Source organism: Falco cherrug, chromosome 4 (genome assembly GCF_023634085.1).
Source record: "Falco cherrug isolate bFalChe1 chromosome 4, bFalChe1.pri, whole genome shotgun sequence".
Lineage (NCBI taxonomy): Eukaryota > Metazoa > Chordata > Aves > Falconiformes > Falconidae > Falco > Falco cherrug.
In genome coordinates this window covers 33,816,598-33,829,304 of record NC_073700.1, presented here as the reverse complement: position 1 = coordinate 33,829,304, position 12,707 = coordinate 33,816,598, and the positions used below count along the sequence as shown (strand labels likewise).

At 42.2% G+C, this 12,707-nt stretch overlaps 1 protein-coding gene across 4 annotated transcripts in view; it reads right to left on the bottom strand.

Moving 5' to 3' along the window:
* Positions 1-1,591: 1,591 nt before the first annotated feature.
* Positions 1,592-12,707, bottom strand: part of DCUN1D3 (defective in cullin neddylation 1 domain containing 3) — a 19,733-nt gene continuing 8,617 nt past the window's right edge. For 2 of the 4 annotated variants that reach the window (XM_055709339.1, XM_027810028.2), the window contains exons 2-4: positions 10,866-10,941; positions 5,515-6,047; positions 1,592-3,539 (exon numbers count right to left, since the gene is read on the bottom strand). In XM_055709339.1, the coding sequence (XP_055565314.1) occupies positions 3,056-3,539; positions 5,515-5,945 (915 nt within the window). In that variant the 5' untranslated portion in view covers positions 5,946-6,047; positions 10,866-10,941 and the 3' untranslated portion in view covers positions 1,592-3,055. Of the gene's footprint in view, positions 3,540-5,514; positions 6,048-10,865; positions 10,942-11,460; positions 11,486-12,707 lie in introns of those variants that run through there. The other 2 variants (XM_055709340.1, XM_055709341.1) reach the window with 2 other exon arrangements.

Genomic DNA, 12,707 nt, shown 5'->3' with positions numbered 1-12,707 from the left:
AGCATCACTGCTCACTACAGTCCTGGGCCCTACACAATAAAGATTTAAATGATATAAAAATGAAGAGTGAACGTATTTGGCGTGTTCCACAGATATTCACAGTTTAACCATTAAACAAGCATATTTTCAGAGGCTCCAATATTGTGAAAAGACTTCTAAGAAACACGTACAACCCCCCACTCCCACACAGGTACACCAGCATTACAGTCTATCCTTGCTTAGGACCATAAAATCCTCAGGGAATCCAAGGGAAGGTCGGACACCCACTCTCACTTTCAGCACTGCCAAAGAATTGCACCTTTGGCTCCTGGTTTCAGGTGTTTAAGACTGACACAGGTCTGGTTTGCGTTCTGTAAATGGTCATTAAAACCCTGAAGTTAGGCTAAAAATAAATGGTACTTCGCTAGATAGATCGTTCGGCTGTTTTTGCAAGTATTCTACTCAACGGGTGGAGTTGCGCCTGCTGGGCTGAAAGCAGGGCTGCTCTCTTACACCGAACGGACGGGACCGAAGCCACTGAGAATGGTCTGTCCTTTCCCCAGCAGGAAACAAGATCTTCCCTTCCTGTGTGTTCACCACCACCGTCTTTAAAAAGCAGCTGTATTACATTTACATTTGAAACACTAAGATGGCTAAGCCTTGGTGTGCTACAAATTGCTTTCCTTACTGCCGTCCACATTCAGACCACAAGATAAACACATCCCTCACAGAGGTCTGTCCCTCGCCTCTGGAGCTGCAGTTCAGCACACACACAGCAGCCACCCCCGCGATTCTGTGTGTGTTCGAGTAGTTAGGTTTTATACTCTGGACATTTAAAAAAAATAATAAAAGCCATGAACAAAGCATTTAAGAGCTGAATGAGTAGTCTCAAACTTGTAAATACAGTCTTCGTTTACTGTCAAACCAGTCTCCGTTTGGAACTTTTGCTAACAAAGCAGCCTCTGTTCGGGAATTTTTTTTCCCCCTTTTTTTAAAATAACGGCACCAGCAAAAGTCTCGCCATAAATTCAATCATACCAGCACCAGTGACTCTGCCTGCTTCGCTCACCGGATCAGAATAAGGTTTTGCTGCCAAGCCGCGCTCACGCCGCAATAGCTCGTAAGGTTACAGCAGCAAGGACAACGTTTTGGGGATATTCACCTCTAACACACAGGTTCAGGGCTCCCCTCCCACAAAGGGACAGGCTCAGCTGCATCTAGAACAGCTCCATTTGTTCTCCACAGCTTAACATGCCTCCCAGCAAGAGCGTGCAGAAGCAGCATGGACCAAACTCTCCTTTTATTAGATGAAAGAGATGCTATCTGTGGCTTGTGGGTTTGCTTCGAAACAGTTTTGAATACCCACATTCTGTTAGTGATTGATGACCTCAGACCCCAGCTATTGCATAGGCTGCACACCAGCAAAGCCAGTGACAGGATTCAGGCAGATCCTCCTCCTCCTCTCCCTGCTAACCCCTCTGGGGCACAGCAGCTGTGCAAAGCACGCCATTCTGGAACCAGTGACAAGCTCGCTGCTTAAAATCTGCTTCCCCTTTAGCTTTAAAACCCTCGTATCACAAAAGCCATTACATGCTATGGATGACTGTTCAGGTTTGGTTTGGTTGGTTTTTAAATTGAAGCCGTTTTACGATCCTGAAATGCAGCTCTGAAAATAAAAGGTGTGCAATGGAAATGTATCAAATTCATTAAGCCGGTACTTAGCTCTATAGAAAGCCTTGGCAATCATCCCTTTTACCAAAAGGTGTAAAAAAGTTGACATACTAAAATTAAAAAAGGTAGCATCAATAACCAAAAGTTTCAACCAGTGTTAATAAAACTCCCTTTAAGTCACAACAGTTTCAACAGGCAAATAGTCCCAATACAGGCATTGTAAAATAATAAATTGACTCCTATCCAAATATTATCAAATCAGTCTAAAAATGACTCATCTACACTGTTGTCATTAAGAACACATTAAGAATTCATTTTGTCATCAGATGCAGATATTGTCACTCCAGCAAGTGTGGAGTATTAACTACAATTCAGCAATTAAACATAGGTTTTAAAAAACTGGTTCGTCAATATTAATGCAAAAGATAGTTCCTTACATAGAAGTACTGTGCTTGCCAGACAAGTAAGATAATACTTCAGGTATAAATCAAACAAAGCAGAATTATACCACAGTTTTCCTTGAAGACTTAGGGTTTGTGTGTTGCTTCTGTCAATGTTTAGCAAACTAAAGAAGCAGAACCTTTGGTTCTTTTAGTCAAGTAAAAATATTCTCATGTAACCACAAAAATACAACTTCCAGAGAAAATGGAAGTCCATCAAGAAGTCCACTTTCAATAAAACTGAGGTAGTACTGCTCTTTTATTACATGATGTGTAAGAGATTTAGATAAAAATCGCCATCTACCACTCAGTTGACTGACAGGTACAGTAATTTTATAAAACAATCCCAACATTAAGTTTGAAACTCCAAAAAAAAGGAATGATCTGGACTCATTCGCTAAGAGTTAGCTTAAAATGGGAATTAGCCGTATTACAAAAAAGCTGTCGCTTATGTTGGTTTTTAGAGCCTTATTTCCAGGGGATTAATGCATTTACAGTTAACACTGCTGTTCATCTTGGTATAAAACCTTAAAATTATTACAGCCTAAAATTTCAACAATGTAAACAGCACTACACACAGTACAGACCTGCCCTGACAGATGTAGTATGAAAAAACTTAATCTGGCACTGTATAATTTAGCAATGTTAATTTAACCTAACTAAAAAGGTCTACATTGTGCAAGAAATATCAGACTTACTTATACTAATCTGAAGTCTTAAAAAAAAACCCCATAAAACGCTTAACTTGTAGCCAGGGTCAAATATTTCAGGGCAAGAGTAAAAGGAATAACCAAAATTAAGAAAGTGCCTAAAACATGATACAGCATTTTAGAGCCCTTTCAAAGACAAGGCAGAAAAAGGTGTAAAGTAGAAAAATCTGGAGCCTCGGTAATTTCCAGAAACATCCAGAGTTTACATTTCATGAAGGGCAACAGGTCACTTTCGTCACTGCCGCTTTGCCGCCGCTAAGTCTGTTCCTCCGCACACAGGCCCTCTGTGTCCGAAGACGAAATACATTTGGTTTCCTCCTCCTTTTTCCTTCGCTCCATTTCCCACTCCACAAAGGTATCGAAGAGACTCGGCCAGGCCTCGTCCTCGCTGTAGTTGCTAAGGTCTGGTCCAATCACCTGAGTAAAATTTAGAAACATGTTCCACGTGTCCCGGGAGATTCCCTTGATTCCTGAGGGGTTCTCAATTAGGAAGTGCAACCACTGGTCCAAAATGGGGGGCTTGTTTTGGGTGAAGACTAATTTCCATAGGGCAATGGCTATTTCCCGATGTAGCGACCTCTGTCCTTCTTCAGAGTCTAGGCCAAACTGGAAGGTGAAACGATAGAGATCCTTGAATTTATCTTCCTGCTTGGCTTCGTTTAAGAGGCTGGGGAACCTTGCACAAATGCCATCAATGCTGTCTGCATTTATTGCTTTGCAGCCTTCGAAAAACTCCTTCCTATTGAGCAAGAGAAGAGAAATTAGCGAGAGCGCTTTGCACCAACCTTGCGTGCTGAACGCTTCCCACCTCCGTTCAGCTACATCAAACCAGAAGAGGGTTATCTGGACAAGACAATCGTGCCCCCAGCCCAGGTGGCATGATTTTGGCATCAGGAGCTACTGGAAAGAGAGTTCCCAGCAGTTCCTTGTGGCCTGGGGAACCACACACCCCCCTCGGACCTGCCGGGGCACCATTAGCATTTGCAAGATTTTTCTATCTGGTGCTCTGACTACTTGATACTATCACATCCAGTGCCTTTCACATTAAAAAGCGAATAAAATTTACCACAGAAGAAATACCACATCTTTGAAAACACCACATTTACGCGCTGAAGTGCCATATATAAACCAGCTTGATTCGGTATTGCCCGTGTCTAAACGCCCATGCTCCGGATGAGCTGTTCTCACGGGACAGGGCAGTTCACTGGTGGCTTTCCTGTGGTTTTTGGTTGCTCTTCCAGCCTGCAAAATCAAAAGGGTGCCAACAGCGACGGTCAGCAAGGCACCTGCTGAAAAAGTGGAAGAGCGCGGCATCGCACGACAGAGGCGACAGTGCAGTGTATAAACACTGCCTGAAGCACCGGTACTATGCTAATTAGCCTACGAGTGATCTGGCCGAGCGGGTAGATGGTGAGCTCTGATTTCCCTCACACTCATGAGCAAGTGCGGTAGCTGGCGAACATGAAGCAAAGCCAGCAGGCTGACACGGGACAGGCTGGAGGGAAGGCAGGAGACGGGGCAGCGCTCAGGAGAACTGAAGACCACGTCGCTCTCCTTGACGGAAGAAGTCGATCAGCACCGGTATCATGGAGCGTGCCCTTAAACAAAGGTCACCTCTCACCAATAGATTTGTCCTCTCCAAGAAAATCAAAAATGACATTAATAAAGCTCATGGTGTTTGTGCAGCGACACTACTTGCAATTTCTTTACCACATTAGCAAATACCTGTGCCATCAGCCTCCAGTAAATCCACCTTTGCATTCCAGAGTAACTCATTCATTTGACACACACTCACATCCGCAAAAGCTCTGAAGATGCTGGAAAAGCCGTGTTCAGTGCACAGCTGAAGCTTGGTTCAAGGCTCAGCACACCGATGTGATTTTGGAAGTTATAAACCCAGTGAAAATAAACAGCATTACTCAAACCAATCTAGACAGACCCAAAAAAATTAGAAGATCATTCTCTCTTAGCAAGCCCCTGTCGGAAGTCTTTCCTTGCTCTTACCCGGACATTGATAATCAAGCTGCGGGAGGCTGTTCTAGTCTTGGGTTTGGTTTGAGGTTTGGTTTTTTCCTGTTAAGTTTTAGCCATTCTGTTGTTTCCTGTAGCATCAAGCACGCTACAAGCCTGCTGCCTGACCCACTTGTCCAGAAGAAGAGACAGAACTTTAAATACCAATCACTTGTCAGCCAGTATGAAACAGCTACCAGTGTCAAAACCCTCACATTTCCTTCCCTCGCTATGCTTGAAAAGGATTACTCTTGGAAAAAGACATTAAGTGTAGCTCCGATTGGGCAGGAGTGTTTTTTCCACACAATGATAACAGTTGGTAGCAATTACTAAGGAATCTCACATTACTTTAAAGCAAAAAAATTAATTCCAGTGTCCAATCTCATCACCAAGATAATGCTGGGTACAGTAAAACTGCTTTTGGCAAATTAAGAATAAATTAATGTCTACAGAATCTCCCTACACTGTTCATCCTTAGCCGCATAAGATCCAAAAAAAATATTTTTGATTCTGAAACCCACTGTGAGGGGAAGGGGAAAGAAGAATACCAAGCTTACCTTCTGCAGTGGGAGGAACTAATCTGACCAAAAGGCAAGTGTTAGAAGAAATAAGTAAGTAAAGCTAACGAGGCTGTTTCTCCAACATACAGATGACAGGATATACTTTAACATATGAAAATAATTACAAGTTCTGCAAGAACTAACCTTGTAAATTTGCACATGGTAGCAGCCTGGAATTTCCAAGCCAAAACTAGCACTTTAAATTCAGTGGGATCAACACAGAGGTCATTGCAAAATCGTTCCATTCCTTCTTCCAGTATGGCATCTTCCCGTTCATCCTTATACCTCCTAAATAACTCCCCAATCCTTTGGAGCGAAGATTCTTCTGCACTGGAAACAGAGTCTTTCTTTGTGTCTCCAGAAAACGTTGGAGGCTGACTAGACTCTACAGCAGTGTCCGTTTTCTTTGTCCCATTCACGAGTATATCTCCTGAAGACTTCCCGCAAGCGGAACCATGGTCATCTTTGTGAACTGCGCTTCTCTTACTATGTGACTTGCTGCCGGATTCCCTTTCCCCATTTTTGCTGCCAAGGGTAGAAGAAGGATTCTTGCACTTCGTGACACACTGGCCCATGATGTTGCAAGCCCAGCTTCTAGAGCAGTCCCCTCGCCGTCAGACACCCTCGCAGCTGCTCTTCAACACATCTCACCATGCCACTAGCGGCAGTCAACTAACCTGAAAAACAGTTTCAGAGTCAATCACCGTTTCTCCACAAAGAATATTGTAAGTATTAAATGCGGGATTACGTTTGCCAGTAAGAGACCGACTTCAGGATATTTAAGTTTTGCGTACTGAAAAGGAGCAGTGTACAGAAGGTTGGCATATGCCATAAATTTCAGGCAATTTCAGGCTGTTTTACCTAGAAATCAATGCAGCTTACTCACTGGCTGCAGTATACTAACGGGTCCTCATAAAGGAAATTCCTAAAATTCTTACTGTAACATAGGTTACAAAGAGGTTGATTCATGTACGGGCTTCATCAAGACAGACTACTCTAACCCAGAAATATTTTAAAGGAAATGGTTTTTAAAACTATACCCACACTTTATATATAGAAAATAAAACACTGAAACAAAGCAGCGGTGGGACGGGGACACTGCTGGGACAACCTGGCAGAGACTCCAGCATTAGATGTAGACTGGACCTTCAGCAAATGGGCAAAAGGGGGTTGGGGGTTTTTTTGTTTTCTTTTCTTTTTGCTGGGGGCGGAGGGGGCTGCTGGGTTTTTTAAATGGAGTTTGGAACCTAGATTTTTGTTCTTAAAACAGAGTGTGTTTGTGGAAGGGGGGCAACAGTCACTTTTCATGCAAGATGGCGTTTAGGAATTATTCATTGTTTCAAGTGGGCTCCTCCCTTCAGGTAACGAGACAGAGGGAGGGGGCCTTTTTAATGAAACTTTTTCAGACAGACACACATGCAGATAAGATGTAGTAATTCTAGTGCAGTTTAAAAAAAATAATCAAAATTAAAGTGCCAAAATGATTTCATCACACTTTGTTTTCATAAATCACAATGTTCAAGCCTTGTATACTTGGAAAAGGTATTTCACTCACAGAAAAGAGTTCTTAAATTTTCCCTATTAAAACCAAACACTCTGACACTATCCTATCAGCATGCAGCCATGCCGTAAACAGTCCATTTCTCAGAAACATCAACTCCAAGAAAGCAATTGCTTATCATATTCCTCCTTTACCCACTTATTTGCATTTCATCTCTGCTGTCAGTTAGGCAAAAGCCGCAAACATAAAAATGGGGTTTGCCTTCTCTTTTGTTTACTGCTTCCAGGTTACAGAATTAGAACAAGAAAGAAGAGATACAAATTAAAAATGAAGACATGATACAGATGTCATATCAGTTTTTCTGTATTCCTTCTTGCATAAAGCTCTTCTGAGACCAAACCCCTCTTTTTAAGCTGTAAACTAACTTGGAACAGCAGCACCGAGTGCAGAGGAATTCTCCAGATATTAGGATTACAAACATAAATCTTCTCTCAGCCATTATACCTGTTTTGGCAAAACAGCACATATACAGTTTCATGAGCAAAAATAATATTTTTGCCAGTACAACTACAACAGCCAAGATGCTGGTTTCAACTACCTGGCTCCCCTTCCCCTCCCCAATCTCTTAAGCCCACAACCCACAAAACTAACAAAAACCTATTTTTAATCAGCAGAAGGAATAAACATCTGGCAAATCCTTTTGTCAGACTGCTTTAAAGATGAACTTTGTAGCATCATTTTTACAGGCAAGTAAAATACAACTTAATGTATCAAAACATAATCTCTTACTAATTTGTATTTTAAAGGATTTGTTAAAACACACATTTCCACATAAATAATCCAAAAGACAATTTCACTGCTCCTTAGTACTTCACAGCTCTTTGTGAGCCGCAGAGTACAGCCTGGCACTGGTTCTTGGGCTGCCATGCATCTGAGCAACATCGTCTACTCTACACCAGTCATTTTTTTCATTACACCAAAACAAACAGGATATTATTAGGCAGTGTAAATTACTGCTTTGTGATTAACTCCCAGATACCAGCCTTCCCTCTCCCCCTGTGCCTGCACTCCCCTAAATTAATCAGAATTCAAACGCTCAATCTATACTAATTCCTGTTCTTCCATCAGTTTCTCAAAATCAGCTAGCACTACTTTGGCTAAGTTTTTCTTTAGAGAGAAGCATACAAGTAAAGGAACCAAATGAAAAAAAAATCCCGAGTAGAAACTAGTATTAGAGTTTAAAGTAAAGTTTAGCTAGTTTATAAAACTTATTGTTCAAACACATAACAGCAATTATTAGCTGCTGGGGATCCAGAACAGCTTTTCCCTATGGGCAGGTTAAAGAATAGCTGCCTGTTACTGAATGGCACCTCCCTCTGAAGTAGTTGGTAGTACTCCCATCACACACAGCCTAACAGACAGAGATTAATCCAACTCACTTTAGGAATCCCAATTTAAAGTTTAAAAAAAAAAAAAAAAAGACAGTTTGCAAGTTAACTCACGTCATCTGTCCATAAATTTTCCTAATGGCAGTGATTCATGCTGTCACGTTTCCTAAGCAACGGCTTGTGTTAATGATGTCAACAATCTAATACTGAAGTCTACAAAGTGACATCAGCAGTCTGATGAAACAGACTGGATTTATTGTCACTTGTGGTCATGAAAAGACAGCATTTTGATACACAGAGGGAAGGTCAGCTGGCATTATCAAACACCTGTATGTGAGCAAGTGTCCCAACAGCTGTTTCCGAAAACCACAGTAACATTAACACACAGAGTGCAAGTTAACAACGTCCCCCACGGTGTATCCCTCTAACAAGCACCTTCTGTACTCCAGCAGACTTGCCTGACAAGGAGCTGAGTGCTGCTCCTCAACAGCCACCGCCTGGGCTCTGCTAGCGCTGCTCTTCCCTGCAGTGCCGGAGTTCCTCCTCCTTCCTCCCTGCCGAGGAGGTTTTCGGAGCACAATCCCACTCGTTATGAACAAACACTAGAAGATACTGAAGTAAAGCTCCTGCAATTCCTCACTTTTCTACTACGTGAAACTTGATGCCACATGCCAGATACTTTGAAGCACGCTACCCCAAAAATAGCAAAACCAGCTTGGGGGGAGGGAAAAAAAAAAAAAAAAAAAAAAAAAAAAATCAGACTGCATCCGCTGGCAGTTTGTGCATGTATCTGGTTTTGTAAGAGAAAAGTCTTTTGGCACTCCATCAGTTACCCTTTTATAAAATGCCTTCACAGAGCTGGATCCTCTTCATTTACTAGTCACCTCCGCTTCCTACGTGACTCAGGTTTCAAGGCATGAAAGGAACAAGAGCCTCGGAAGGAGATAGAAACAAGTGGGAGAACTCAGTCCTTTTGTTAAGAAAGGCTGGAGAGAGGATCCAATTGCAGTATCAGGAGCTGCACTGTGTAATCAGTGTTCAAGGAGCACAAAAAAGCACTCTCGGGAAAGCGAACAGAGCTACTTACTTAACTGTAGAGCAAAGCAAATGTCACGTCTAGGTCATGCCAATTACAGTCAAGTGAGCACAAGGATGTGCAGGGATATTTCTCCCAGCTAGATTGGGAACTACAAGCATAAAGTTCTCGCATACCCAAAGGTTATACTGGATGGGTGGCAAAGCACCAATTCCCAAAAGAATCATTTCCCAAGAGCAAAATTACTGTAACAGGTTTGTACGATGTACCAGCGAGACACAAAAGGCAGCGCTGACCACTAGTTTTGCCATTCTACTAAAAAAGATCAAAATTCAGGGCTAAGGTTGGAATGTGCTCAGTGCTACAGGATGCAGTACTCCCAAAGAAGTCTGATTACTCAGAAAAGTATTGAGCAATAACCTACAGTAAATATGAATCACCAAGATGCCCATGAGGCCATCCTCCACACAGCTGGAACAGCAAAGCAAAGATCGTCAGGGATGTTCTCTGCTCCTTTTGAGAAGGGAGTAAGCAACTGGAAACACAGGAAGACTAGTGCTGGGTGATACAGCCAGCTAAAGGAAAGCCACTCTCTAAGAGCAAAGGATGTGCAGAACCTAATTGCTCAATACATTAAGCAGAAAACTAGGGAATATCGGAAAGACCTTGCTAATGCTTGGTGGGACTTTTTGTTTTGTTTAGAGGGGGCGGGAGGGGGGGGGGGGGGGTTGGTTTTGTTTGGGGTTTTGGGGGGATTTTTTGTGCGGATCTTTTTAAGTGCTGTAAGGAAATTATTTTTTTCTCCAGTTTTACCAGACCACGTAACCCAAGATTTAACGGGAGCAAAACAAAGTGACTCAGTAACAATTCTCTGCCATATAAGCACCCCATGGCACAACTGAAACTGGCAGCACTCAAGTGGGGGAGAGCTGGCAGAAGGAGACAAGATGCAAAGGAGATATTTAAGTAACCCTGTATTTTTCTTTAATGACCAGTGTTATTGCAGTAATAGAAATTATTGGATACATCCAGACAATAACAAAACACAGCCAAGCATTACGCCATTTAATAGTGTAGCATCAGAAGGTATTTACAATGAGTTTTAAAACATTGAAAGTACCAAGAAAGAAGAGGAAAAAAAATCCTCCAGTCATTCAAGAACAACTCAAAGACATATTTAGGAAATCTCGTAACAAAAGGGGACACAGCTCAGCCAACCATTAAATCCCTTCCCAAGTAGAAGTTAACTAGCTAAGGCAAAGATAACATTGCTAAAGCTCAACTAAGCCTCAACTTCTCACAAACCCTTAAGCACAGCCTGTAAGAATTCTACAGAATTTCACTATGCATTATTTACCTTTTAGCAGACTGGGATGCATGACTTCTAAACTAGCTGGGGGTAGGTAACAGCATCATGGGTGCCCCCCCTTTTTCCAGCTCTGAACAGATACACACAGCTTTCCACTGGGGAGGCACGAGAGGATCATTGCAACTGCTGAACCAGAAGCAATCGCTGCTCAAACAGTTGATGCTGGGCAAGTGATCGTGTAAGCAAACATCTAGTACTTACATAGTTTCAGCTACACAGGGAATCATTCCACTAGCTTCACAGCCTCCTTCAGGTTCCCTGGGTTCCACATGGAACACTGTGAGGCAAAAAACACACAAATCTTTACATTTAGAAGAAACTATGAAAACCATAGAACACACTAAAGTGCTCAGAAGCAACTATGCATTTAATAAAACCCTTCACAGCCCAAATCTATTTGTTGAAAGAGTCATTTTATAAAACTACTTCACTTTTTGACTTATAAAGTAGCATAACACCATTAACTCTTCATTGTCATATAAAGCATAGATCAGGTACGGAATACAACGGACAAGTTCAAATGTTTGTTAGGAGTAAACACACACTTCCGAACACTTTTCTGGCTTTCAGTATGGGAGAGTTAATTCCTCATTTCATGCACTCAGAGCAAAATAGAGGACATGCTACCATTGTCAATGCATGTTAGCTAAGCGGCTGTTTAATCTGTGAATGCCAGACAGCTGCTACCTAGCAAAGCATAATTTGGGTCCAGAAAGTAATTCTCTTTTTTTCATTCTCTAGCACATTCTTTTCCATGTTTGTTTTCCCATGTTCAGAAGAGCTGGCTCAACTTCACCTCTCAAATTCCCAGCTCTGCTATATAACTACGAGGCTCTGAAGAGATGACAGACAAAGGTATGTCTGGTTTGTGTAGCAACAGCTACAACCACAGCACCTAGTCAACACCTCCGTTTGTATCTGATCTAGGCAAAAAAAAAAAAAAAAAAAAAAAAAAAAAGATAAACAAGAAAGCTCTGGCAAAGCTCCTCTGCTCTACCAACAGAAACATGAAAATGTCTTGGTTTTACAGCTCACCCGTAACAGACATGGAGCAAACCCATGTCTCCTCTCAACCATTTTTTAGGCATTTACTTTTGAGATGGATAGTCCAAAAAGTCTGCTTCACTTTGGATTTATATCCTCTGCTTCCAAACCTCACCTTCCACACAAACAGCCACCCTTCTGCCCCCCAGACAGCTCTCTCGGCACACGCTCCTGCTGTGCGGGTGTGCAGCCGCGCGTATGGCAGCAGAGCAGCTCCTGCCTCTCTGCGGTGGCAGTACTAGCTTGGATTTCTTTCTATTTGATCGTAGCATCCCATGAGTTTCAAGAATTTAAGAAAATGTAACATCTGGCACTTCTATGTTAATTTCTTCACCCCTCTGCAACCAAGTAATTCTTTTTATAAATCAGGAGGGGAGGAAAGAAGAGAAAGAAGGGAGGCAGGGCACCGTGCAGCCTCATCCCCCTGTGACCCTGCTTAAATAGAGGTGAGGCAACATCTTACACTTCACACGTTCAAAACCATATTCATGCCAACTTTATGCAACAAACTACCTTTCAAAGAGATTTGTATTTCTTTGGAAGAAATCTATGATCCACCAGATCTACGTTTCCAGCTGACTACAGCACATGCTGGAAAAGCAGACACTTATTTCAAGTTCAAAAGAAGCTGAAGCTGATGGGAGTTCAGCCGTATCCAGCAAAAACCAAACTTTTTCAGGTCGTTTGAAGTAGTTTCCACGTTGGCTGACCTGTACACACACACTGTCTGGAGCCAGAAGCCAGAAATTTTAACATCTGTTAGAACTGCCAGCTACAGCTCTTCCCCCATTCTTACTCCTTTTTATTCTACCGAGTTGCCCGTTTCACCTTTCTTTAATTTTTAATGCAGTAGCAAGTGTAAACTTCTGTGACAACACAATTACAGGATGTGGAATAAAAAGTTAGCATGAGTTAGCAGTTAAAAAAAACAAGCTCTTCAAGTCTGTATTTAAAGGCTACCATAGCACAGCAATGTGTTGCGGCTGACTTCATCCTAAA